Source organism: Mixophyes fleayi, chromosome 11 (genome assembly GCF_038048845.1).
Source record: "Mixophyes fleayi isolate aMixFle1 chromosome 11, aMixFle1.hap1, whole genome shotgun sequence".
Taxonomy (NCBI): domain Eukaryota; kingdom Metazoa; phylum Chordata; class Amphibia; order Anura; family Limnodynastidae; genus Mixophyes; species Mixophyes fleayi.
Genome location: NC_134412.1, coordinates 56,039,369 through 56,066,021, shown reverse-complemented (window position 1 = coordinate 56,066,021; position 26,653 = coordinate 56,039,369). Strand labels below are relative to the sequence as shown.

The 26,653-nt window shown below is 41.6% G+C and overlaps 1 protein-coding gene across 2 annotated transcripts in view; it reads left to right on the top strand.

The window, feature by feature from the left end:
• CEP164 (centrosomal protein 164) overlaps positions 1 to 23,580 on the top strand; it is a 108,762-nt gene extending 85,182 nt beyond the window's left edge. For both annotated transcript variants that reach the window (XM_075190012.1, XM_075190013.1), the window contains 6 exons: positions 2,304 to 2,411; positions 15,683 to 15,791; positions 16,320 to 16,661; positions 17,176 to 17,245; positions 20,582 to 20,704; positions 21,259 to 23,580. In XM_075190012.1, the coding sequence (XP_075046113.1) occupies positions 2,304 to 2,411; positions 15,683 to 15,791; positions 16,320 to 16,661; positions 17,176 to 17,245; positions 20,582 to 20,704; positions 21,259 to 21,355 (849 nt within the window). In that variant the 3' untranslated portion in view covers positions 21,356 to 23,580. The remainder of the gene's footprint in view (positions 1 to 2,303; positions 2,412 to 15,682; positions 15,792 to 16,319; positions 16,662 to 17,175; positions 17,246 to 20,581; positions 20,705 to 21,258) is intronic.
• The last annotated feature ends 3,073 nt before the right edge of the window (positions 23,581 to 26,653 follow it).

Genomic DNA, 26,653 nt, shown 5'->3' with positions numbered 1-26,653 from the left:
ATCCATAACCGCGTCCTTCTGGGTAACTGTCGCTGCTAGTGTACCCCCTTGCTGGTACACCTGGGCTGGTACCCCTGGCCTCCTGCCTTCATATCGGAGTTGTTGTGGATGGTACCCCTAGCCTATCAAACTGGCCAGAGCTGCTGGGTAGCGGGTAGAGTGGTGGTACTAGACGCTGGGTCCAAACCTCAGAACAGCCGGAAACAGATTTGATCCGGGTCTAATCTGTAGGTCACAGGAAATAAAGCAGGGAAGAAATTGTCAAAGCATGATCTTGAAGCTAATGTTAATTACCTCAAGTGTCCTGATAATGACCGTTCACACTGTTTTAAGGTACCAGTGATCAGAAGAAACAATAATACATTTCATTGCAAACCAGTGCTCTTTTTATACAGTTTGAGACTTAGCATGGCAGGAGGTAATCCAGCTTCCTGTCCCTTTAACCAATCTGGACTGATTCATGCAGCCTGCACGTGAATCGGCCCAGAGAGGTTAACACCTTTTTACATAGAAGCTAGTGGAAGGAGGGAGTGTACCTTTCCCCCCCACTGTCCACAATCTGCTAGGCAGAGGGGGGCTCAGCCCACTCTCCTCCCTGGTGCCTGTCTATCTGGGGTGAGAGATTTATCTTTTAAATCTCCTGCAGAAAACTACATCCAGGGATCCTGCTCCCCGGGATCTGTGTCCCCCCCCGGCCAAAAATAGTACCAGAGGGAGAGACACTAGGTCCGGAGGCAGCAGCCTCTGCCTGCCGCTAGCTGAAGCTCTTTGAGCTCAGCTGTGCGGCTTAGCCTCCTGGGACCCACAGGTGGCACTGCACCTCCTGGATCTATTCATTAATTCATTAATAGTAATAAGAGCAATAGTAAATATTGTAATTTCATCATTATTTATTTTCATAAATGAAAAAAAGTAAATCAATCCGCATTGATTTTATGCTCAGCACACTTTGCTTACTTGTCTTTAGAATTCTGATTTAAGTGAGCGGGTGACTAAGTAAATAAAATAGACTTTTTACAGATTTTATAACATAGTTTTTCGTTTTTTTCTTCTGTTTTTCTTTTTAATTTCATAATGGATATATGGGTCAGTAACTGAGCTTTAACTCTGTGACTAGTATTTTTTCCTCTTGGGCTGCCACCATCTGTTGCAGGTACAATGGGTGCTAGCCAGGGGCGGGCTGGGAAGTTTCAGCCCGGGGGGCGCACAGGCGGCCGCATCACATGACACGCGATGCGGATGACGCCGTCGCATACAATATAGTAAACTAGGACTAATTGAGGTTTAAAGGATCCTTCCATGATGAGCCCCCATAGGATGTTTGGCACAGTCAAATGTGAAATCAAGATTTTTTTCCTATCATGTGAAAGTCATTACTTAAATGTTTGTGTATTATACATTTTCATTTGTGTCTGTGAGCTTGCCACTTTAGGAGTGAGGAGCCTCTCAGTCAATGGCAGTGATAGACAGCTTTCCAGACTTGCTATGCAGAAATGCACTGCTTTCATAGGTGGATTCATGCACATGGGCATCCCAATGATGTCACATCAGCTCAAGTGCCTGCAGACTCCGCTTTCTGTCTCATTAGACACTGTCCTATAAATGTGGGAGGAGCTTTAGCTGATACTTTACCAGAATGTCAGGATAGCAGTGAACAATGTATTATCCATTCATGGTTTATATCTGAAAATTTCAGTTTTGGTATTTAGTGGTCCTGTAAATTATGTAGGAATTGGCTCAATGGCAGTTTAAAAATCACACTGTTATTTTATGGGAGGCCTTAAGGGCCCAGTCTCCTCTCCCTCTTCCCACAAGAGTGCTGGCAGTTTTCAGGCGCTGCAAGAAGAAGCAGGCATCTGCCACACAAGGAGGTCTGCTGAAGGAACGGGAGAGGAGAAGGTAAGCGACAAGTACAGCATGTTATTTTCTGGAATATACTTACTCTGCATTACTACACAAAGCAGCATGATCATTGTTGTTGTATGATGCTTTACACCATTTTGCAGTCTGGTCTATTCATTCTCAAGGTATAAATACACTATCATTTTGTGGAGCAGCATACTATTAATTGTAGTACTGTTACTCTGAATCTCTATACAAAACAACATGTTGATTATCAGTGTATGTATACTCCACATCTTGATATACAATGTTTTCATTATATGTTGACATTCATCACTATAGCATTATTTCAATTATCTATGTACAGTGTAGATTCTCATCATCATTATAGAGAGTACTGTGTTCATTATTTATGTACCAGTATGTTTTAAAAACAACATGGATTGCCCCTTTTCCTGCAGGAGGCTCGCAATCTGAAAGACATTCACAGCACAATGGAGAAGGGGCAGATTCTGCTGCAGGAGAAGGAACAGCGTCTGCAGGAGCTGGAGAATTCTCTCCTTGAGGAGGTATAACTTCTAGGTGTAATGACAGCTGTCTCTTTCCAGGTTACAGAAGCTCGTTATGGGCTTCTCAGATCTCACCCTTGGGCCTATTGAATCTTTGGACGATTTTAAACATATTTTTTCAGATTAATTGAGGTGTTGGTGAACACTTGCCTCAGAGAAAGTAAATATAATTCACTAGGATCCACCAAGATCATGAAGAAAAAATGTCACCAACTGTCTACTAATGAAAAAATGCTCTGTATATGGTATTACAATTAGACATTGCTAGGCATTCTGGCCATCTGATAAGAGCTTGCAAATGTCTCATCCTCTTCTCTTCCAAAAAAAACAAACAGAAAGCTAATAATTTCCTGTGACCTAAACACTACTCATCATTTAGCTCGTTTTATGCAGTAGGTGATTCTATGCCATATTGCAGTATGCACATTAAATTTATTATTGTATTAGTCTACAGCATTATCCTTTTGATACAAGTCTTATTTGTGGACTATAGCAGAGGCTGGTACAGGCATTCTCAGAGGAACAACAGAACTGTAGCAGATGGTAGAGTTGGCACACCACTAGAGCTAAAGAGAGAGAAGGGGGTTTAATGCACACAATATGATCAAACTATCTAAGAGCTTTGGGATGTATTTTTTACTTTTTTGTGATGGCGAAGGAGAAATATACTCCATTATACTTAACTGCAGTATAATTGATTTATTCCAGAGATGTTCACTGAGCCCGTGTTCTGGTTTTGGTTTTTGGTTTTGGATCCATATTTTTTTCTACAATCTCTATCTTTTTTTGCTAAAATCACATAATTTTGCTTTTTTGCAGTATGCTCTCACCAGTTTGCACATACCTTCTTTACCCAGGTGAGTCAGGCTTGGATAGTACGTTCGGGGAGCTACAGGCTTACCTTGTCCATCCCTCCAGAGTCCTGAGGACCACATCCCTTCGCCTTCCAGACTGCCTTTTCCTGCAGGGAACACAAATCTTGCATTTCAATTAGTTTCTGCATGTCTAATGTCTGAAAAACCATCATAGTCTCGGTCGATACAGTCATAGGTTGCCCTGCTGCCCATTTAGCAGCTTCGTCTGCCCTGTTGTTGCCCAATGACACTGGGTCTTCTTCAAAGGTATGGGCTTTGCACTTTATGACGACTACTGTTCTGGGTAACTGTATCGCTGTCAGAAGTCCTTTTATGTGTTGTGAGTGTGCCACTGGCGTACCTGCTGCTGTCGTAAAGTTTCTAAGACGCCAAAGGGCTCCAAAATTGTGCACTATCCCGAAGGCGTACCTAGAGTCAGTATATATATATATATTGGCTGATTTACCCTCTGCCAACTCACACGCTCTCCTTAATGCTACTATTTCCGCCACCTGGGCTGAGTGAGGTGGACCAAGGGGTTCAGCTTCTACCACATCCTGATCGTCTACAACAGCGTAACCAGTACATAGCTCTCCTGTCTCTGTCTGTCTATGATAACTCCCGTCTGTATAAAACGTAAAATCTACATTTTCTAAGGGGGTGTCACGTATGTCGGGCCTTGCAGTAAAGGTCTGATTCAGGTGTTGCATACAGTCATGCGTGTCAGTATTCTTGCCTAACTCATCATCAACCAGGGTCTCCTCACCTCCCACCCTTTGTGTCTCTAGAGACACATATGGAAGGTATGTAGCTGGGTTTAAGGTGCTACATCGTTTGATGGTGATGTTTGAGGGTGCCATCAGGGCTAGTTCCCACTTTGTGAATCTAGCTGAAGAAACATATCTGGTTTGGGCTGAATTTAACAGAGCTGATACAGCATGGGGTGTATAGACAGTTGAATTATGTTCTTATACTACGTCCTCGCTCTTACTTACCAGAAGAGCAGTTGCTGCTACACTTCTGAGACATGTTGGGAGTGATCTTGCCACATTTTCCAATTGTGCACTGTAGTATGCTACCGGTCTGCTAGCGTCACCATGTTTCTGTGTGAGGACACCTGCTGCACAACCATCAGCTTCCGTACAGTATAGTTCAAAAGGCTTTTCATAATCAGGTATTCCCAATGCAGGTGCTCTAGTCAGACTATCTTTAAGATTAAAGAACGCTTGCTCTGACTCTTCTGTGTGTACGACATGTTCTGGTTTTGAGGAAGAGACTAGCTCCTGCAATGGTAATGCCAGAATAGAAAAACCTGGGATCCAGGATCTACAGTATCCACACATCCCCAGGAAAGTACGAATCTGCTTCTGGCTCTGCGGCAGAGTCATGTGTTGTATGGCCTCAATCCTGTCGGTTGTCAGGTGTCTTAGCCCCTTAGTGAGGCAGTGTCCTAAGTATTTGACCTTAGTCTGACATGGCTGTAATTTGTCCTTTGCCACCTTGTGCCCTGTTTGTGAGAGATGGAGCAACAACAATTTAGTATCATGTAAACATGACATAAAAGAATCAGAGCACAGCAACAAATCGTCCACATATTGAATTAGAACAGACCCATTGTGGGGTTGAAAGGATTGCAAACAGTCATGTAAGGCTTGGGAGAAAATACTGGGGCTGTCAATGAACTCCTGGGGTAGTCTGGTCCATGTGTATTGCACTCCCCTGTAGGAGAATGCAAAAAGGTATTGGCAGTCAGGGTGAAGAGGGACTGAGAAGAAAGCAGAGCATAGATCAATGACAGTAAAGTGACTAGCATACGGTGGAATCTGCATGAGGATGACAGCTGGATTCGGCACTACGGGGAATTGGCTCTCAACAACTTTATTAATTCCCCTTAAGTCCTGGACTAATCTATAGCCCCTCCCCCCATTCTTCTTCACAGGGAAAATGGGACTATTTGCTGTACTGGCTGTACGAATTAAAATCCCTTGTTGTAACAGCCTCTCAATAACAGGATATACCCCTAGTTCCACCTCTGGTTTTAATGGATACTGTGGGATTTTTGGAGCTATCCTACCACTTTTTAGATTGACCCTGACAGGGGCTACGTTTGCCATCAGTCCAGTGTCCTGTCCATCTCTGGTCCATAGGGAACCTGGTATTTCCAGCAACATCCCCTTTACTTGAGATGGACTTTATTCTATAACAGGAGAGTGTAACATTAACCTTTGAGGGGTGTCCAATATATCCTGCACCTCATGTGCGACCTTCTCCGGTATATCTAAGAACACACCATCTGAAGTACAGTATATGAAACATCCCATTTTACATAACAAGTCTCTTCCCAGCAAGTTAGTAGGAGCCGCCGCAGCCAAGAGAAACGAATGCTTGGTATGCAGGGGCCCGATAGTAACTTCAGCGGGTTTAGTTAGAGGATAATGTAACACTCTTCCCGTTACCCCCATAGCTGGAATAGTTTTACTGGTCACCTGTAGATTGAAAGGAGAGGTTATCACAGATCGGGCCGCCCCTGTATCTACAAGAAAAGTTTGTTTCCTACCAGCTATGTCAACTATCATTGTTGGTTCTTCTATCTAACTCTCAGTTAACCTCACTGGCTTTAGACTACAGGTATGACCTGACCCCTAGCGCTGACTATTGCTTTCCCGCGCAGCATTTGCTGCTATAGTATGCGCGGGTAGCTGTGTGTTCTCTTGCCTATGTGAATCCCTCCTTGGAGGATATCTGTGACCCTTCATTAGGATTATACCTTCCCTTTGTACAATCTTTCCTCATATGTCCTTCCTGGTGGCAATTGTAGCATCTCAACATTCTGCGTTTCCTGTCATGTGGGTTATATGCTGGTGGTCGTGTATGCATTCCCTCTAATGCCTGTATACTCACCGCCATCAACTTGTCACTCTTTTCTTCCCTTTTTCTAAAAATATTTTTGTCGTGTTCCACAGCAATCTCTTTAAGAGAATCTACCGTGCTGCCCCTCCAACCAGGGGTTGAGGTTTGTACTCTTGTTTTTAGGTTTTCCTTTAAGCCATCCATCAGTACTGTTACTGCTACTTCCCTATGATGTGGGTTCTCCCTTATATCTGATACCCCAGTAAACTGTGTCATTGATGCAAGAGCTCTGCCAAAATAGTCCGCTGCAGTTTCACTATCTTTTTGTTTTATGGTGAAAATCTTACTCCAATTTACCACTACTGGAAAATAGATGGCTAAATGTTTGACAATTTGTTCTATATTCTCTTGGTTAATCTCATCAGTCAAGGTGTCATCTTCATCCAACAAACAATCTTTAATAAATTTTTGTATGTCAGTATTGGGAGGAAGACACGCCCTCAACACTACACGCCAATCCTTATTGGTTGGTTCGTGGGCATTTCCTAAGTCTTTAACAAATTTCTGACATTTAGCCAACTCCTTTCTAGGATCTGGGAATTCAGTCATAATGGAACGTAAATCTGATCTAGTCCAGGGACAATGCATTGTTACATTCTTTAAAGGGACTACACCATCCTTATCCGCCTTCCCATTGGGAACTGATATTGTGCGGACTGGGTACGCACCCACTGGTTCACTGGTTTCAGAAGTCACTACAGGATTCGCTGTTTCAAGATTTAGAACGCTATCACTCCTAGTGATCACACTACTCTCACCTATCTCAGCCATTGCTCCTTTCCCATACTTACGCTGAACCTCTAGCATATTAACAGCATGAGCAATGGCCGAAATCACAGTGGGTTCGTTTTCATCTTCTGATACACTTGTTTTAAACTGACTTAAAACAGGATATAACTTAGCAATTTCTCTTTTTTCAGTTTTAATAACAGCTGTACTTACCCCTCCCGCCACATAAGGTGGCAGAGGCGCGCTTGCGCTGAGTTCGCCACGCTTCTCAACGGCTACATCCTCCCTGCGCGCGATTTTCGCCACGCCTACTTCCGCTGTGCATTCGCTGCTCTGCCACGTGTTACCTTCCATTTGCCACAATTTTAAACAATCATTATGTTTATTCCTCACTTTCGTTGACTTAATCAACCATACTTTATCTTTTACAGTATTTAGTACCTCTGCATTAAAACTCCCTATTGTTGGGAAAGGCCTATCACAATCTTTGGTCATCTTGACCCACGTGTCGCAATACACAGTTGCGTATGCACCATATTTCTTACACATGAGAAATCTCGCTGAACCAATAGGCCCTTCCTTAGGCAGTACCTTGGCCATCTCTAGCGTATGCTTAGCACCCATGTTGAACAATAGGGTCCCAGAAATATCACAATATCCTGCCACAAAATAGGGTTCCAGAAATAACACAATATCCTGCCACTGATTTCAACACTACCGCTAGAGATATTTTACCGGCCTGTGGACGTATTTGCTACAAGCCGCGTCCACTCGCTTCCTCTCATATTAAACGAGGACCCCTAATACAGAAATATCAATGCGGACTAAAGGGTTATCAGCTCCTCGATTACCCTTGACTCTCCAACAAAATCTGTTGAGTTTATTACGCTTGGCAGCATCCGGTAAAGTCAATTACTAGCCTTACCAACGTAATTCCTCCCCGTTACTCCCAAGTCACACTCACGGCTTTCCTTGCCGTGCGGTGCAATCGCAACGCTTAAAGCTAATCTGTAAGCGATACGATTACCCTTGTGTGCACGTCGCGAAAACTTATTCAGTTTCCGCCCCCGGTATACCTGCCTTGTATACCGTACACCAGTTGATCACCTGCCTCATCAAAAAGCAACTGACACTCTATTTTACAATAGATAAAACCTTAGTGTATTTAAAGTCAACAAATCACACGACATACACCTTTTCTGCGCAGAAAATCAAAGTTCCCAACAATAGTAATAATGTCCCAGAGGCTTTCACAAGTAATTATACTATGCACATATAATAACTATCAAAATGATTGTTTAACCACGTGGAAAATCTACTGGAAGTCCGCGTACGCACAGCAGGAAATACACATACGCTAAGCAATGTAATACAGTTAAAACGCACAATGACAGTAAAAAGAAACAGTTTTCTCTTTTGTCCCTAGGTTCTAGTTAGCATGCCCTAGACAATGCAAAACGGACATTCGGTTTCACAACACAGAGTAAAATTCAGGTTTTGAACACATTGCGTTCTTACCCTTATATGACGCATCTCCACCCTTTGTTGCGAAACGGAAATCCGTTGGTCTTGCTTATCGTCTGGCAACGAAACCTCCAAAGCTCACGAGCCCCCAAATTGTTATGCGCGTATTGTCGCTAACCAATAACGATTGTCGAACCTCGATTTGTGTTTCCAACGCACAACGATTTATTCGCAAAAAGTAGTATAATATATTCAAGCGAAGTGATAATAAGTACAGCCGTTACTTATCGCAGGCGCTCTGGATCCAGTGTACAGTCATTCAATCCTGAAGTCTGGGGACAAAATGTCTGAACACTAGATGAGAAGCTGCTGCTTATATGCACACAGGAATACAGTAAAACAATGAAGATGGTATATCTTGCTTCTATTGGTCCAGGTTTCAGGAAGGTCCAAGGGGTTGTCAATCATTGGCTAGTTCATCCTAAAGAATCCAAAGGAGGGGGTCATCTCTCCAGGGGGTATGCTCTGCTCTTCCCGCCAAGATTCCTTAGTCTTAAGTAGTTCATAATTCCCTATCATTCATAACTTGTGTATGCAGTCTGCGATTCCTTCGCAGAGTGAACCGAACAGTAGCAAATGTTAAGAGGTTTATTATGATACCACACATGATATGATTCTTCAACCTGTTCCATATATTTCACTAATGTGCATATAACTTATAATATAACACATAAATACTACTATATTTCGACATAAATGACTGTGTTGCAACTACCATTAATGTGTACTATTTTACAAGTATGCGTGCTTGTGCGAATGTATATAAAAGGCTAAATACTGTTGCTGCCACGTGTTGCAGCTGCGTACGCCCTTTTACGCCGAAGCGTGCCCTTTTACGCTGTAGCGTACCGTACGCATCTTTTCAGACAAAGACAACCAAGTTTGCTCGATTTTAATTGAAATGACTTTATCCAATTTGCTGACTTCGACACAATCCTCCAGAAAGCAAATGAATGACTTTATGCTGAAATCGAATCACCAACCTGTCGCCATTCAGACAGGGCTAATTTAATAGCCAATAATTCTTGATCTCCTATACCATAATTCTTTTCTGCTGGGAGGAATTTGCGAGAGAAAAACCCACATGGATGTAGTTTCCTAGAAGTGTCATGTTGAGACAAAACTGCACCAGTGCCCACATAAGATGCATCTACCTCAAAGAAGAAGGGATGTTGGCAATCAGGTTGCTGAAGAATAGGAGCAGAAAAGAAGGCTGACTTTAGATGCTCAAAGGCATAGATGGCCTCGGCGGACCAAAGCTTGGGGTTAGCTGATTTCTTGGTAAGAGCAGTAATGGGGGCAATGATGGTAGAATACCTCTTGATGAATTGTCTGTAGTAGTTGGCGAAGCCAAGGAAGCGTTGGATAGCTTTCAAACCGGTGGGCAAGGGCCAATCCACAATTGCTCTTAGTTTAGTTGGGTCCATTTGAAGGGCTGTGCCCAAGAGGATGTAGCCTAAGAAAGGAATCTGAGGTTACTCGAAAAGGCACTTTTCAAGTGTACAGAAGAGGTTGTGTTCTCTCAGACGAGTCAGGACTTGACCTACATGCTCCCTATGTGAAGGGAGGTCTCGAGAAAATATCAGAATATCGTCCAGGTAGATGATGACGAATTGATAGAGAAGGTCTTGGAAAATATCATTCATGAGGGTTTGGAATACAGCTGCAGCATTACAAAGCCCAAAGGGCGGTACAGGATACTCAAAGTTGTCAGAAATTCTGTATAATTTTGCAGCAACGAGTCATTCTTCTCCCATAGGGGTGAGGCCCAGGCCAGGGCTTGACCAAAAAGACAGAATGTAGACAATTTTTGTCCTATCCGTAGGAAAGTTTCTGGTCAATAATTCGAATTGAATTGCGCACTGATTCACGAATCCTCTACATGACTTGGGGTTCCCATCGTACATAGGGGGATTAGGAATTCGTGGGTACACGATAGTTGTGTTAGCAGAAGACTCAGCAGATGTCTTAGATTCATGGGAGGATGCCAGAGTGTCCTGAAAAGAATCCAGATGAGAGGATACATCCTGTAAGAACTGCATGAGGCGATCTTGATTGATCTCTTGCTTTTCCACTCTCCCTATTAGGTGTTGAATTAGGTCCTTGGGAAAGGGATTGTCTATGGTGTTCATTTCCTTTTAGGTCAGTGCAAACTGTTATGGTGCTGGTAGTTACAGGTCTGATAGTCAGAGCAGGCCTGTACACGACCTGATGTGAGTCTAACAAGGTTCAGAATGAGGAGGCAAGACACGATGTACTTCTTCAATGAGTGATAAAAACACACACACACACACATATATATATATATATATATATATATATATATATATATATATATATCTACTATATAAATGGCTACACCAGCGCCACCTGCTGGGCAGAGTTATACACTGACCTATATATTTCTTGAAGGAGAAGTGACAGTTGGGAGTGGTTGGTGGTTGCTGGAGGTGACTGTGGGGAGTTTTTAACACCTTAAGTAGCTTGATGAAGGATGTGGCGATGAAGATGAAGGATTAGGTGATGGAGAAAAATGATGAGGTGGTGACATGTGGACAAAACCACGTTAAAAAAGGGCGCTTGCGTCGGGAAGTAACGCTCTTCCCCTGAGGAGGCCTGGGCTAGGCCCAAATGCATGACAAGAACCTTTTTAACACCTTAAGTAGCTTGATTTGACTAGAATGCATGAGTATCATGTACGGGTTAACTTGTGTGTGTGTGTGTATGTATATATGTGTGTGTATGTATATATATATATGTATATATATACAGATGATGATATGCAGATGTCAGTTAGCTGCGACGGAGCATGGCAAGGATAAACACAAACAGTCTTGTATGCACAAGATGATACTTGCAGCAGGCGAGTCCCAGGAGAAGTGCTCCAGCAATTGGTAGAGAAATGGAACTCATACACAGGAAAGACACAGGGTCAGGATACACAAGAGTCCAAGGAATCAGGCTAGCAACAAGTTGCACTGACAGTGAGCAGATGTCAGTGCAGAGTTTAAATAGAGCAGGTTTAAACTGAGGGCGAGTCATGTGATCCACAGAAAAACAGTGCAGACAGGGAAAGTAACAAAACCTGGTCAGGATTGTTACAGTAGGGAATTCAATAAGTGGAGAGCAGAATGGGAGAAGTATTGAAGGCGGGAGTGAGAGGTGGTTATCAGAGACGAGACAAGGCGCAGGTCAGAGGTAATACAGCTGACAACCTGTTTGAAAAACTAAGGCATGTCATTGCAACATGGCTTATCCTGCTTGGACTCTCCTGAGGATATGTGATTTCTGATAACGCCACCAATATTGTGAGAGCATTACAGCTGGGGGAATTCCATCACATTTCCTGTTTTGCTCACACTATCAACTTGGTGGTACAGAACTTTTTAAAAATTGCCAAAGACATGCAGGAGATGCTGTCTGTGTCCTGAAATATTTAGCGTCAGTTTCGGGATTCTGCAACAGCATGTAGGAGAGTGCAGCAGCTGCAAGAAGAATAGAATTTAGGGGAAATGTACTTGCGTCCAGCGCAGTAGAGAATACTTTACATGTTGTGCGAGGTGCTGAAACCACTCGAAGTAGTCACATGTGAAGAGAGTGCAGACACTGTTAGCTTGAGTCAAGTGATTCCCCTAATTAGACTTTTTGAAAAGCAGCAAGAGAAATTTGAAGGAGGAAATGAGACAAAGCAATTCCGCTAATTATGTTGGACTTGTAGATTACGTACTTGATTCGCTTCGTCAGGATCCAAGAGTTATCAACATCTTGATATCGGATCATTACATTTTGACAACTGTGCTTGATCCTAGGTTTAAGAGCTATGCCTTCTCTTTCTTTCCAACTGTAAAAACACTTCACACCCATTTAAGGGGACCCAGTTTTCGGAAGGAATCCATCAGTCCTGTTTGAAATTTCATGCAAAAAGATGAGTTTCTGGCTTCCCAAGGATGCATACCTATATATACCCATCTGGCCAGGCCATCAAAATCTTCTTAAGTTTGCAGTGGAACAAGATCATTCAGTTCTGGGTGCTTCCCTTTGGGCTGGCCACAGCTCCTCTGGTATTTACAAAAGTGATGGCAGCACAGTTACAGTTGCAGGGGGTAGTGATCATTCCCTACCTGGACGACCTCTTGCTAAAAATAGATTCAGCTGTTCACTTTTGGTCACATCTACAATTGACAGCGGACACCATGCAAGCACCTGGCTGGATCATCAATTTCAAGAAGTCCAGCATGGATCCTACCCAACGGATGGTGTTTCTGGGGCTGTTGTTCGACACCAGAACCCAGAGGGTGTTCTTGCCTCCAGAAACGATCCGGAAACTTCATCAACAGGTGAAGACATTGTTATCTCTGAATTGTGTCTTCATACTTCATTGTATGAAACTGATGAGGTGCATGGTGTCCTGTTTCGAAGCCGTTCAGTTTGCCCCATTTCACCCTCAAAAGTTCCAACTAGAGAGCCTGGCAAAATAGTCCAGAGTAGATCACCGTTTGGAAAGTCCGTTCTTTAAGTTGTCACCAGCAACACATCTGTTGTTGCTATTGTGGCTTCAAACAGAAAATCTGTGTCAGGGGAGTCCCTTCTCAATATGGGACTGGACAGTGGTGACCACAGACCCCAGTCTTGTGGGATGGGGTGCTGTCATTCTCAATCTCCGGTTGCAGGGCACCTGGACCCGGGAGGAGACATATCTATTAATGGTGTAGAGCAGAGAGCAGTGTTCAATGCACTGGTTCAAGCTCAGTACCACCTGCGGCTCCGGCCTATTCAGATACACGGCAGTGTTATACATCAACCATCAAGGAGTTACCAGGAGTTCCCAAACCATAAAGGAAGTTGCGAGAATCATGAAGTGGGTGGAAAGACATGTTCCGGCCATATCAGCAGTGTTCATACCAAGGGTGAAATATTGTGAGGTGAACTACTTGAGTCAGCATGCCATACACCCAGGGGAGTGGTCTCTCCATGAAGAAGAGTTAACCTAGATTGTGCACAGGTGGGGTCAACTAGAGGTCGACATGATGGTCTAGCGGTTGAACCACAGGGTGGACAAGTACTGTGCTAGAACGCAGGATTCTCAGGTGTTTCTAGTGGACACCATGACGGTTCCTTGGCGTTTCAGCTTGGTGTACATTTTTCCATTTATTCCAATGTTGCCTCGGATTCTCAGAACGGTAAGACTCGAGAAGGTCCCAGTCATTCTTCTAGCTTCCAACTGGCCACGGAAATCTTGGTATGCGGATCTTCTCGACATGGTCGTGGACCTACCTTGGCGTCTACCTCTCGGAGGATCTTCTCAGCCAGGGTCCTTTTTTATCATCCGGACCTAAAATGGTTGGCTTTGACGGCCTGGTAGTTGCGACCTTAATTCTTCGGAAGAAAGGTCTGTCAGATAAGATCATTCAGACAATGGTCAAAGCGAGAAAATCTACGACTTCTAATAACTACCATCGGATCTGGAAGTCTTACATTGGTTGTTGTGAGAAGCAAGGGCTTCCAACTTCTTCCTTCAGGTTGGCTAGAGTTTTCCTTGAAGATGGGCTGGATAAGGGGTTGCGTCTGGCGTTCCTCAAACTCCAGGTTTCTGCATCGTCTGTATATTTCCAGAGGCATATGGCTCTGTTTCCAGACCTTTTTACATGTGATTCTTCATGTGCAGCCACCTTTTTTTTCCCCCGGTGGCTCCATGGGATCTCAACCTGGTTTTCAGGGCTTTACAGAAATCACCTTTTGAACTTTATTCCTAAAAGTCTTCGCTTGGAATGTTTTCTTTTTACTGGCTATTTCCTCAGCCAGAAGGGTTTCGAAATTGGTGGCTTTATCTTGATGCTCTACTTTTCTGATTTTTCATGAAGACCAGGAGATCCTATGTACCATGCTCTCGTTTCAGCCAAAAGTGGTTTCCAGATTCCATATAAATCAGGATATTGTCACTCCAACGTTGCCTAGGCATCTTCATTCTAACAGTCAGGATTCTCATATGCTGTTGGATGTGGTCCGTGCCTTGTGGATATATGGGGATTGTTCTGTGTGTGTTCTAAAAAACAACGGTCTTCTGGTGTTGTATGATGGACGTCAGCGTGGCTGTCCAGCCTTGGAACATACGATAGCCAGATGGATAACTGCTACTATACGTCAAGCCTATATCTCGAAGGGCTCTCCAGTGCCTGAAGGCCTTGCTGGCCATTCCACCAGATCGGTTAGTGCGTCCTGGGCTGCACGGCACGGGGCCTTGGTTGAGCAGTTGTGTAGGGCAGCTACCTGGTAATCCTTCCACATGTTCACCAGATTTTACCAATTTCACGTCTTTAAGGCCAAAACTGGCATCTTGGAAGCAAAGTTTTACATTCTGCTCAATCTGAGCATTCCCACCCATAGGGGAACAGCTTTGGAACGTCCCCATGGTCAGCAGTGTCCCCCATCTGTATGTACTAGAGAAAAAGAGATTTTTGTACTTACCGTAAAATCACTTTCTCTAAATAGAGTTGGGAGACACTGCTCTCCCACCCTTTTTTGGTTCTGACGGGCCTGGTGTATGTTCTGTTGGTTGTGTTTCGTCCTCTTGTGTCTTAGTTAAATAAACTGATATTTACAGCCAGAGGGTGCATATAAGGCAGGGGAACAGACTAAACAAGACTTTTAGTGTCTCACTCCCACACCACCCTCTATACCCCATGATCAGCAGTCACCTTCAACTGTGTATAGAGAAAGAGATTTTACGTTAAGTGCAAAAATCTTTTCATGACATAGCCACGCCCCCTGTCCCTAATTTTGGGAGGTATGCATTAGGTTACATTTATAAAATGTTGATCCTTATTGAGGACTGGACAATTGAAGATATACACACACGCTGTATTTGTAAACGCCACCATTTTAGGATCATAAAGTGGAGTTTGTCACATTTTTAGGTTTTATATAAATGGTACATTTAGTAATGGCCCTGGACATTTTTCTGCAAAGGTAGAACCTCTTGATCTTAAATGTTACAACATAAATATTGTGTGGTTTGCTGCAAGCTTCCATACATGAATGATAGAAACTCCCAAAGCCAAATATTCCTATGAAAAACATTTATTGACTGCAGTACAATTACCTTCCAGATGCTCAACATTTGGTCTCAGTGGACTTTGTCCATGTCTAATATTTAATATTTGATGATCATGGTTATTAAAACCCATCTGTCTTAAATATTTATTTTCTTACTAAAATGTGTTTCAATCGAACACCTTCACTTTCCCTCCTTCCCAGGTCTCAGAAGATGATACTCTGAAAGGCACAAGAAATAAAAAAGTGGTGACATTTGATGTTAGTGACTCGGATGACACCAGCAGTGTGACCAGCATGGACATGTACAGATGTAAGACTCTATGAAATCCTTATTAGCCGTCTTTTCCCCACATTTACTATGTCATAGGAGGAAGATCTAAGGAGAACATAAGTCGTCTTAATTTTCTCATTTTGGTTAAGTGATTGTGTGGTGACATCACATGACTTCATGATTTGTAGGCATATATTGCAACCATTTTTGACTAAACTAAATGCACTTAGGAGAAAGTCTTTAGACTTTTACTAGTCTAATGTTTTTTATTTACATTTAATGCTTTCTTCTAATGCTTTTGATTTACATTTTTGCATCAATTTGCCCTTTTCACCCATTTTATGTAAATAACACTAGTGATTTTTGGATACGGGCTGTATTAATATTCATTTCCTCACATTCTCGTGACTTGATTATTTTTTTTTATTATAGTGCCGTCATGTTCATCAAATCCTTTGTTGTGTTTTTTATTTTGTTTGGCTTGGCAATGATTTCAAATTTCTAGTTTATTTGTCAGTTTATCCAAATTGTTCTATTTTTGTATCCATTTCTTGTCTGTCTCCGCAGGTGGTGTTTTGGGATCTCAGAAATGCCTTCCACTGAAAGTGCAGCATCTATCGGAGTCACTACGTCAAATCACAGCTGAGCTCAATAATGTTTTATCATCACTGGGGCCACTTACTACTGACTCTAATTCCATGCCACATTCACACAACCAACTTTCATCGACTGGCATTCCTCTTTCTACCTATACATCAATGACTAGAATCAACCCTCAGATTGGCATCCCTTCACCCTCTCAATGGGCCTGGAGTACTGGTATCCACTCAAATCTTGCTTCAGCATATTCTTCTGCCACTCAGTCAGTGGACTCCCTTATGGTGGAGAAATGGCGCAAGTACTTTCCAGGTGAGACAAGAAAAGTTTAAAATATGATATCTCTCACTTTTTGAGGCAGAAAGATTTAAACATATATTTGACCATAATTTTGTATTTCTGTATTGTATTGATCATGTACACATTCCTGGATTGAAACATGTTTCCTACTTGTTAAGACAAATGGTAATATGACCCAGTTTGCATTTCAGACAAACAATGGAACCATTTGCAAGGAAAAGGGTTGTCTTTCACACAATGATGTCCAGCACTGTTTGCCAGCACAAGTTTGTACCTTCAGTGGGTGCACTACAAGTGCTGCCATTTTGGATAGAGATGCTCCCGGATTGTCTTTGTTGCATGGAAACTTCATGCACGTGGGCTCAGTGTCAGCATTCGCTGGAAGAGGGATAAATGTGTGTTGATTGGCTTCCTCTTCAACCTAGATTGAACACATTGATATTAAGATTAACTTCTAGTTTTCTTTTTTCATACATACACGTTTGGTTATCAATTTATAGCTGAACTGTGTGTTTTTGTTTTTCAGGGGGTACACCTTCTTTACTCGGTGACCAACGTCCACAATTAGCGAATAAATTAGGCTACGTTTCTGCTGGGTAAGGTCATTCACGCATTTACACATGTCTAATTCAGAATGGCCTGAAAATGGCCTTGGAAAAGCCTCACTATATGTTTGTGTTCCTGCCCTTGGGCAGATCTATATCCGTTGCCCCTGTGGTGCTTTGTTCTCCTGAACATGCCAGGGGGCTTGGAAGTGCTCAGTGAAGCTCTGTTTGGGTTTTCAGTAACTGAAACTGAAGAGCAAAGAGGGGGCCTATGTAGGGGATGAAGAATCATTGACATTGTTTGTTATGGGGCCCATTTATTGCGGGTTACGCCCCTTTACCTGCCATTTTTATGTATCTTAAAAAAATAATTACTTCTGTATTTTGGAGCAAGAGCTGTTCAACAAAAGGCCAATCAAACTATGGATTTTGATATGGAAGTAAATGTAGTGTACATAGGTAAACATCCTACAATGAGTGGTAATTATCGGGCAATATCATTATTGAAAGTAAATGAAAATCTTTTACTTCCATCATTCAGATATGTCATTTTTTTTATTTAACTAGAAAACGGAAGAATAATACAAAAGGTAATTGACTGCTTACATTTATGTAACTGGAAGGGGCCTCTCTCTATGCTACTCTCAACAGGTTTCGAGAAATAATTTGATCATAGAGATCCCAAACTTTTTCAGTTCACAGCACCCTTAGAGTCTACATCATTTTTTCAAGGCACCCCTCCAAAATAATTACAGAGCAGTCCCGTTTTATAAGTAGTTGAGTCAAAATAACGTAATAAGTATTTAGGTCAGGACAGAAATACTTATTTAGTTGTTTGCAAAAATAATACACATAAATCCAAGGGAAAAGAATATTTTTATATATTTTTTTCAATTATATATCTGTCAAAGAATAATTTACAGCTAAAATTAAGAGGAATAAGATCAAACAAAGTAACACAACATGTACAAAAATCATCACACTGTGCCCATTCATGATCACACTCAGGGCCCGATTAAGGGTTCCAGCCGCCCTAGGCTATTGCCGCCCCAGCGCCCCCCCCCCTCCCCCAAAAATAAGAATTCGCCAGCATTCAAACTTAGACAGATTGTGCATTCTATCTTACCTGTTCTTGCTCTTCTCTGTTCCCTGTTCTTGCAGCTTTGTTGTCTTCTAGTTGGCTTCTGGAAAGTTGGGATCCTGTTTTGAAAATATGCTGCAATTGTATTATAATGCTAAATGTTAACAAATCCTGAATGATTATGCTTCAAAACACAACAGTCCATTATGGCCAGGTCAAACTACCCCATAGCACAGGCATATGTAGGCAATAAAATATATGAAAATTGTTGTCAAAGAGCTATAATCAAATACAAACCTCTGTCAGCCCCACCTGACTAAAATTTAGCTTTTCTAATGACCCTAGAACCACAGAGACCATCCTCATAACCGCCACACAATACAAAGTTTATGCCCCCCCAAAGCTGCTCTAATTTTTTTAAAAAGTTCCCTCAACCATTTCATCAGCCCCGTTCAGCCTCTTCACCTGCCCCCTTAGCCTCTTCACCTGCCCTTGTAGCCTTTTCACCTGCCCCTTTAGCATTGTTACATACCCCCATTAACCTCTTCACCTGCCCCTTTAGCATTGTCACCTGTCCCTTTAGCATTGTCAACTGCCCCTTTAGCTTCTTCACCTGCCCCCTTTAGCCATGTCACCTGCCCCCTTTAGCCATTTCACCTGCCCTTGTAGCCTTTTCACCTGCCCCTTTAGCTTCTTCACCTGCCCCTTTAGCTTCTTCACCTGCCCCTTTAGCTTCTTCACCTGCCCCTTTAGCTTCTTCACCTGCCCCTTTAGCTTCTTCACCTGCCCCTATTAGCTTCTTTACCTGCCCCTATTAGCTTCTTCACTCGCCCCTTTAGAACTATCTGCTCCCATTAGCATTGTTATCTGCCCCTTTACCATTGTTACCAGCCCCTCCGCCCCCAGACATTAGGACTTACCTGCTGTTCTGGCGCAGCAGTCTTCTCTCCAGCCGCCCAGCGCTATACATGACAGACAGTCTGGCGGCGATCGCTGCTAGCTGCCTGTCAGCACGGCCGCGGGCACTTCTTACTGTGGTCACGTGAGGTGTGGAGGTCCTGATCTCACGTGACCAGAGTAAGAAGCTCCCGCGGCCGCACTAACAGGCAGCTAGAAGCGATCGCTGCCAGACTGCCTGTCATGTATTAGTGACATTAGGGCCGTCCGCTTTAGATAAGGGGCGGTCCCGATGATTCCAGCCCCGTCAATGCCTCAATAAAAAAAATGGCAGGGAATTGGTTTTTTTTCTCGGCGACGTTGCGCCCCCCAGGCTCCAGCGCCCCAGGCTGCAGCCTGATCAGCCTATTGGTTGATCAGGCCCTGATCACACTGTGTGCCCTCCTTCATCTCCACACACTCTGTGCCCTCCTTCATCTCCACACCCTCTGTGCCCTCCATCATCTCCACACACTCTGTGCCCTCCATCATCTCCACACACTGTGCCCTCCATCATCTCCACACACTGTGCCCTCCTTAATCTCCACACACTCTGTGCCCTCCTTCATCCTCCTCCTTCATTCTTTTGCCCCTCCATTGCTGTTTCCTATCACCATTTCCCCTCCGTTTCTTTACTTGCCATTCATCGTCGTCTTTCTTCTATTTCTTCTGTCTTTTCTCCTGTTTTCTTACCAATCCGGCGGCACCCGGGACCCAGCATCCTCCTCTCTCCTACCGCTGCTCACTGAATATGTCAGGCGTGATGACGCCTCTCCCGACATTCAGTGAGAAGCGAGGAGGGAGGAGGATGCTGGGTCCTGGGCGCCGCTGGATTGATAACCTTTTTTTTAAAAAAAAATAAAAATCCTGCCCACGGCACCCCTGTGGCAGCGCCGCAGCACCCCTGGGTGCCGTGGCGCACACTTTGGGAACTGCTGGCTTACATTGAATTCATCCTCTGAGTTGGGGGTTTAAGTTGCCTAGTTTTGACATTAGAAATTAGAGGAGACATGTCCCTTTGCATACAATTGAATAATATGTATTACACAAACAGTTCACACTTCACTACCAATCCTAACAACAGGTGCTACTATTGTGGATATGTTGCAGTATACTACCTCCACATCAGAGCAGCTTTGTTTACTCCTAATATAAGGTCTACATTTCTCATTGCATTCTGCCATATTTTAGTGACTGGTCATACTATTATTTCGGTTAGTAATTGAAAGATACTGTTGTAGTGGAATTTGTGGACAGAACTGTATAATCCATTGTAGTTGAGCTTATCATGGCTGTTCCCAGTCAGTATCGGCAGTAAGATCGTCATATATCAAATGTGTGACATTACTTAAATTGGATCTCTCCTACAGGGAACAGCTTAAAATGATGCAAAGTGCATCACTCCATGCTAAATACACAGACAAACACAGCATGCAGGCCATGATTGACAGCAACAAGAAGTGGCTGGAAAACTACAAGATGGACCCTAAAGTGTATCCTTACTTATTGAAACATACAGAAGAACACAAGGCATAGCAGGTGTCTGGATTCCCACTTCCACAGCAGGTTTAGTGAATGGATTTAAATATGAGAGTAATACTGTACCACAAGTGTTTCTAGCTCTTAACCAGTAGTTGCATTGTCTCTTCCTTCAGGTCAAGCCTTTAGAGGCCATTATTTATACATATAATGTACTTTTTTTAACAACCTTCTTGTGATGGAGAATATTTACCATGAGCCGCTTAAAGTCACACGTTATGTTTTTAATTTAATTTAAAATGTACTATTCTAAATTGTTATGTACATGTTTTATTTTCTACTAATAAATGCAATATTATTTTGAGTTTTATTGACCAGTGTGCATCTGATGAGCACCCCAAATCACTTTCAAAAGTTGTCTCATATACATAAGTATATGCATGTAGATGTGTGCTAATTGTCCATCTGTTCATAGTGACAGACAGGTCTGCACCTGTGAAAAGAACTTCAAATTTTCTTTCCTTGTCCTTTGTTTTTTTTGGTTTTTTTTCCTTAACTGAACGTACAGTCCACTACCCTCACGTGTAATAAGGTCCCCAACAGGAAAAGGATTTGTTCAACTGGGTCTGGACGAAAACGACCAAATTAAAGTATATCATTACTAGTAGACATGGAGTGGATACACTTCTACAGATGAAGAGCCAGACATGAACATTCTGCATTCTCAACACTACAAAGCCTTTGAATTTAACGAACGGTGCTAATGTAGTAGCACACAGGACTGGTTTGATAAATTGATATATATTGTTTTGTAAAGAACAGTTTTTCAGTATACTGCTTGTTACTTATCCTAAACAATTGTGTGGTGCCTGATACATTTGTAATGTAAATAATGTTGAAGGTTTAATTCACAAGTAGGCAAACTTACAGAAGGATGTTTGACCTCAACTGGGACTGATGAATTGTTCAATGACAATAGTATCCCAACTGGTAAGTGTAGCTGGCAGCATTACACGCTGTCACTATGATATGTTGCACTGTGAGTACAGTTACAAATATGCAAATATAATGTTTCTAAGCTTTAAATATTGCTGCTGCTATGGTTGTGCGAGCTGCAGTCAGTATATATACATCAATTTCTACAAACAATGTATATTTACATATATATATATATATATTTTGAATACAGTATCAGGGAACAATATTATTAGCATGTGCAATTTGTACAGATATACACAAACACAATAAGCAAAGTGTCTAAATGAACAGTGTCTTAAATACACAATGGCTACTATTGTGCTGACAGCCATATAGTATAGAATTTGTGCCTATTGCTCTTATACAATGCCTTATTGGTTATGCTAGATACACCATCAAAATTCAAAGAAACAAAGTGACTACAACATTGCATGTAACTCAAGTTTCGTCACGGTACAGGACAGTTCCAAATGGTGCGTTGTTCCGGCATCACAATCTTCAGTTTGCACTTTTGCTTTGTCATTTCTCAGGACTGCAATTTCCTTTATTTGTATATTCACATTTTGCATAGTTTATAAAGTTTTATTTATCATTAGACTCTTCCCCTGAAATAAGTGGTAACAGTTATCATACTAATTTAGCCCACATCTTATTTAATAATGTTGTGTCTTGTGCACTAAGGTGCCATAAGCCATAGTATCCAGATCCTAAGGGTGGAATTTAAATCTCTGAAAACTATCTCACATAGTGTAAAAATGAAAGCGTATGATTGGCTGCTATGGGTTCCAGGACGTTTGTGAGCATTGTCTTATTATATAAGCCCACTGATATACAAGTCTAAAGGATAAAACACAGTGCTTCCAGAACATGGGACACCATCCAAAATTAAAAAATGAAAGCAATAATAATCCTAAAAAAATATAAATTTGCATATACTAAATATTACTGAAATAATGTGAGCCATTGAATAAAATATTATCTTTTAAATATATTTAATAACTTTTTAAAAACAAACCTGAATAGTTGTCCATAACAGATAATACAAATAATATTAAACAAACACGCTTCTAATTTGCACCTTGTATAACTAAAGCTATAAACCTTTACCCAGTGTTAAATCAATGGTTATAGTGTCCAAAATACCAATATCACATATAAATGGTCATAAAACGGCAAAATATATCACTTTTGAATGTCAATAGCCCTTGAGGTACCTCAGATAATCTAGTTACAACTGAGCGGAATGGTTTAGAATTGACAAATGCAAAAATAATACTTGTCAAGCTTCATAAGAAAGAGAGCTAGAAATAGCACCAGCTGCGCTTAAGTCACTTGGTGTTACAATTTCTGAGAGCAGTGCTCACTGAAGTTTCCAGAACAGCAATGTTAGACTTTATTTGCTGTCTATACCCACATTGGACATCACCAGTGTTTAGCAGAACTCTCCTTCTGATGTCACAATTGCAATAATGAAGCCAGCAAGTGTTTTGTAATCTGCAAAAGTACCAACATTCTATAATAGTATTCAACAAAACAGGATAAAATTGATCAATATGTATTTAGTGTGCAGTGAAAAACTCAAATACCTTATTCGTTTCGTTATTACCAATAATTTCTCAAGAGGGAAAATGCATAAAGACTGCTATGGGCCCAGCACATTTGTGAACATAACACTATTAAATAAGCCCACTGCTATACAAAGTCTGGTTTGGGATAAACATAAAGAAATGTTCTTTAGGTACTTGGAGAAATCTTTATCCTTGTGAATTCTTCTTCACCTAAATCTAAACACAAATTAAATACTTGTTCAGGAAGGTACAACAATTCTGTAGACAATATAGAGTAACGTATCCCTATATTTGTGTACATTTCTTTAATGAAGAAAACAAATATTTCTAAAAGTGTTTTTTTTTTTTGTTTTTTTTTAAATAAATCTGTTATATACATCAAACAAACTTTTTAATGTTATGCAAACATAATGAAATAGCTTATCTTCCTCTGTGTTTAATCATATTTATTTTTATTTTTTAAATCTGTATAGCTTCTTGCATTTATTTCAGACTATTTAGCGATTAATTTGTAATGGTAGCTCCATGGGATTTTTTTTACGTTTCCTTTCACAATAGAAAAATCTTAATCTGCTTCAGCCTGTCCGAATTATCTCAAAGGTACTTGTACTGGGCTTTGTGTCCTGAAACTGCTTATCTAGTAAAAAAAATAATGTTTTCGCTTGCTCCTCATATTCTGTAGAAATTTGGTAAACATGAGGGTCAACTTTAGTAAGAGCTGGAGTTTTTAAAATTGATCTTGCCAATTGCCAAGAGGTAAGTTCTACAGAATTTGAGATGCAGGATAAAACCGGATGTTTCACTAAATAACCAGTTTCATAGACACTGCCACCTTTCAGGACAGCATGTGCTACACGTAAGCCATTAAAATGAGCTCAAACCAGTTTAATCTTTAGAAAACTATAAGCACTGAGGTCTTTAATATAAAGAATTTAATCCAATTAAAAATAAAGTATATTAAAAAAAAAATATGATGCACTATCATCCTGATTTTTCCACATCCTGAGGTGGCGGTGATTGGGTATCGGTCATTACTCTCAAGAAAACGTCTTTTGCTCCAGTGACTTGTTTATTTTATACACGACAGGAGGATGGTGAGTGGTGTGAAGGTTCTTTTTTTTATTCAAAAGGTAGATACATAGTGTAATATAGTGGGTTTTGCAACGGTGTGGGAATCTTTTGCATAAATACTTTATAAGACAATCTTTTCTCTCTATATATTTAATGTGTTTGACTGGAGTGTGAGCACCAACCATTCTTTTAGCAATATTCATTATATAATGTCTCTTCATAGTTTTCAAGGGAGATCAGATCAAAATAATGTTCTCTGCAACACAGAGTATTTATGAATGTGCTTATCATATGGGAGAAAATGACTTGCCCACTTATGTGCTATTTTGAGGATAGAGCTGCCTGTGATGGACAGTGCATGATGTGATCGCTTCTCTGCCTTTTGGCTAATATCAAGTGTAGTATCTTTCTTGCTTTTGTGAGACAGTACTGCATCTTGCTACCTATGGCAGTTAGGGTCCTTCTCAGGTCTTAGTAAAAATTGCTATTAAACATCATGCCGAGAAGCAAGAAGATGAGGTAAATCAACTTTTGGGAAAGCAGTTCTGCTAGATCCTACCTACTGGAAGAAAACTTCAGGATCAACCTCAGTGGGAGAAGCCTACTTCTCTTTGGAAGACCCTGTGTCACACAGTGCACCAGCTAACCTGCATTTTGGTCACTTTTCTTACCTGTTTCCCTTGGTTCTCACTGCCTGCATTCACTTGCTTGTTTGAACTGAGCATGCGCACACCTGGGGGTAAATGTATCAAGCTGAGCGTTTTCCAGTGGGTTTGAAAAGTGCAGATGTTGCCTATAGCAACTACTCAGAGTCTAGCTATCATTTTGTAGAATGTACTAAATAAATGATAGCTAGAATATGATTGGTTTTTCAAACCCACTGGAAAACTCTCAGCTTGATACATTTACCCCCTGGTGTTTTCAAAACTTCCTGCATTCTCTTGATTGGCTAATTGCCTGTCAGCTCTGTCTATTTAAAGCACCTGCTTCTCTACTAAGTTGCCAGATCTTCAGGTCTCCTTACCTGTTAAGACGCTGTTCTCTGGCTCCCGTCTGCTTATCGGTATCGTTACCTGTTCTAAGATCAAGAACCTTGTGTCTCATCATTGGTCCCGTCCTCAAGCTATTTGCTTTCCATCTATCTCAGCATCAGTTCTCTGCAGTTCACCACCTCTCAGTTGGTATCCTATGTAACCTGTTCCACGATCAAGACCTGTGGTATTATTGCAAGAACCTCATGCATCATCATTGGTCCTGTTTTCAAGCTATTCGCTTCCCAGGGATTTCAGTGCATGAGTTCTCTGCAGATCACCACTTCTCAGTTGGTATCCTGTGTTACCTGTTCCACAATCAAGACCTGCGGATCCTCGTGCCTCATAATCAGTCCTGTTCTCAGCTATTCGCTTTCTAAAGACCTCAACACTTTGGTTCACTGCCGTTCACCTGAACCTCTGCATTTATCGTCCAGTAGTCCTGCTCCACTCCACGGTTCCATCTCACCCTGCTCTAATCCCCCTTAGAGGACCTTGACTTTCGGCTAGAGAGCCCTTCCCTTGCAGGCATCCCTGATGAATACCTCTCTACCATTAGACTGCACATCTATCTAGGGGTAAGTCTATCTGGAGCGGGGCTTTGAGGTCTACTCCAAACTCAGGCTCTGTGACATAGCAAAGGATCTTATCTGCACTACCCTCAAATAGGTATGTGTAAAGCAGCCAGGACGAAGAAAAATAGGGAAACCTACCAAAAATGGATACTAATGCACGGAAAATTCTCCTTGTAATTCTACAATGTACTTGTCAGAATAACATATGGATTCTGTGTTAAAGTAATAAAGGAAATGAGATTTAGGTAGAGAAAAGGCTAAATAAATATTGATTTACTTGTGATTTTTTTACAGCACATGTCAGTAAAATTTCCTGACATCCTTTTCTGGACAGTTTATATCCGTAAGATTTTGTAGCACTAAACTATAAAGAAAAAGTACAAGGTCCATTATAAGAATTTGGGACTATTTGAAACAGTTATTACACTCAATTATCATTGTTAACAGAAGTTTACTACGATGCCTTCCTAATACTGTGCTTCTAGTAATTATGCAACTTTAACATGAAATAACACCTTACATGTAACGCCTTACCTTACTTGTATGCCTTGCATTGTAGTCAGAGATATATGCAAATTACTTTTAACAGCTGAGAATGACTATTTAAACACACTCTGCACACTGTATCAACATCCCTGAGGAAGCTCTTTTTAGAGGGAAACGCGTTGGTTGGATTGATACTGTACTATTTATTCAACACTTCATTCAAAAGTTTACTCGCTGACACCGCTGATTTAGAG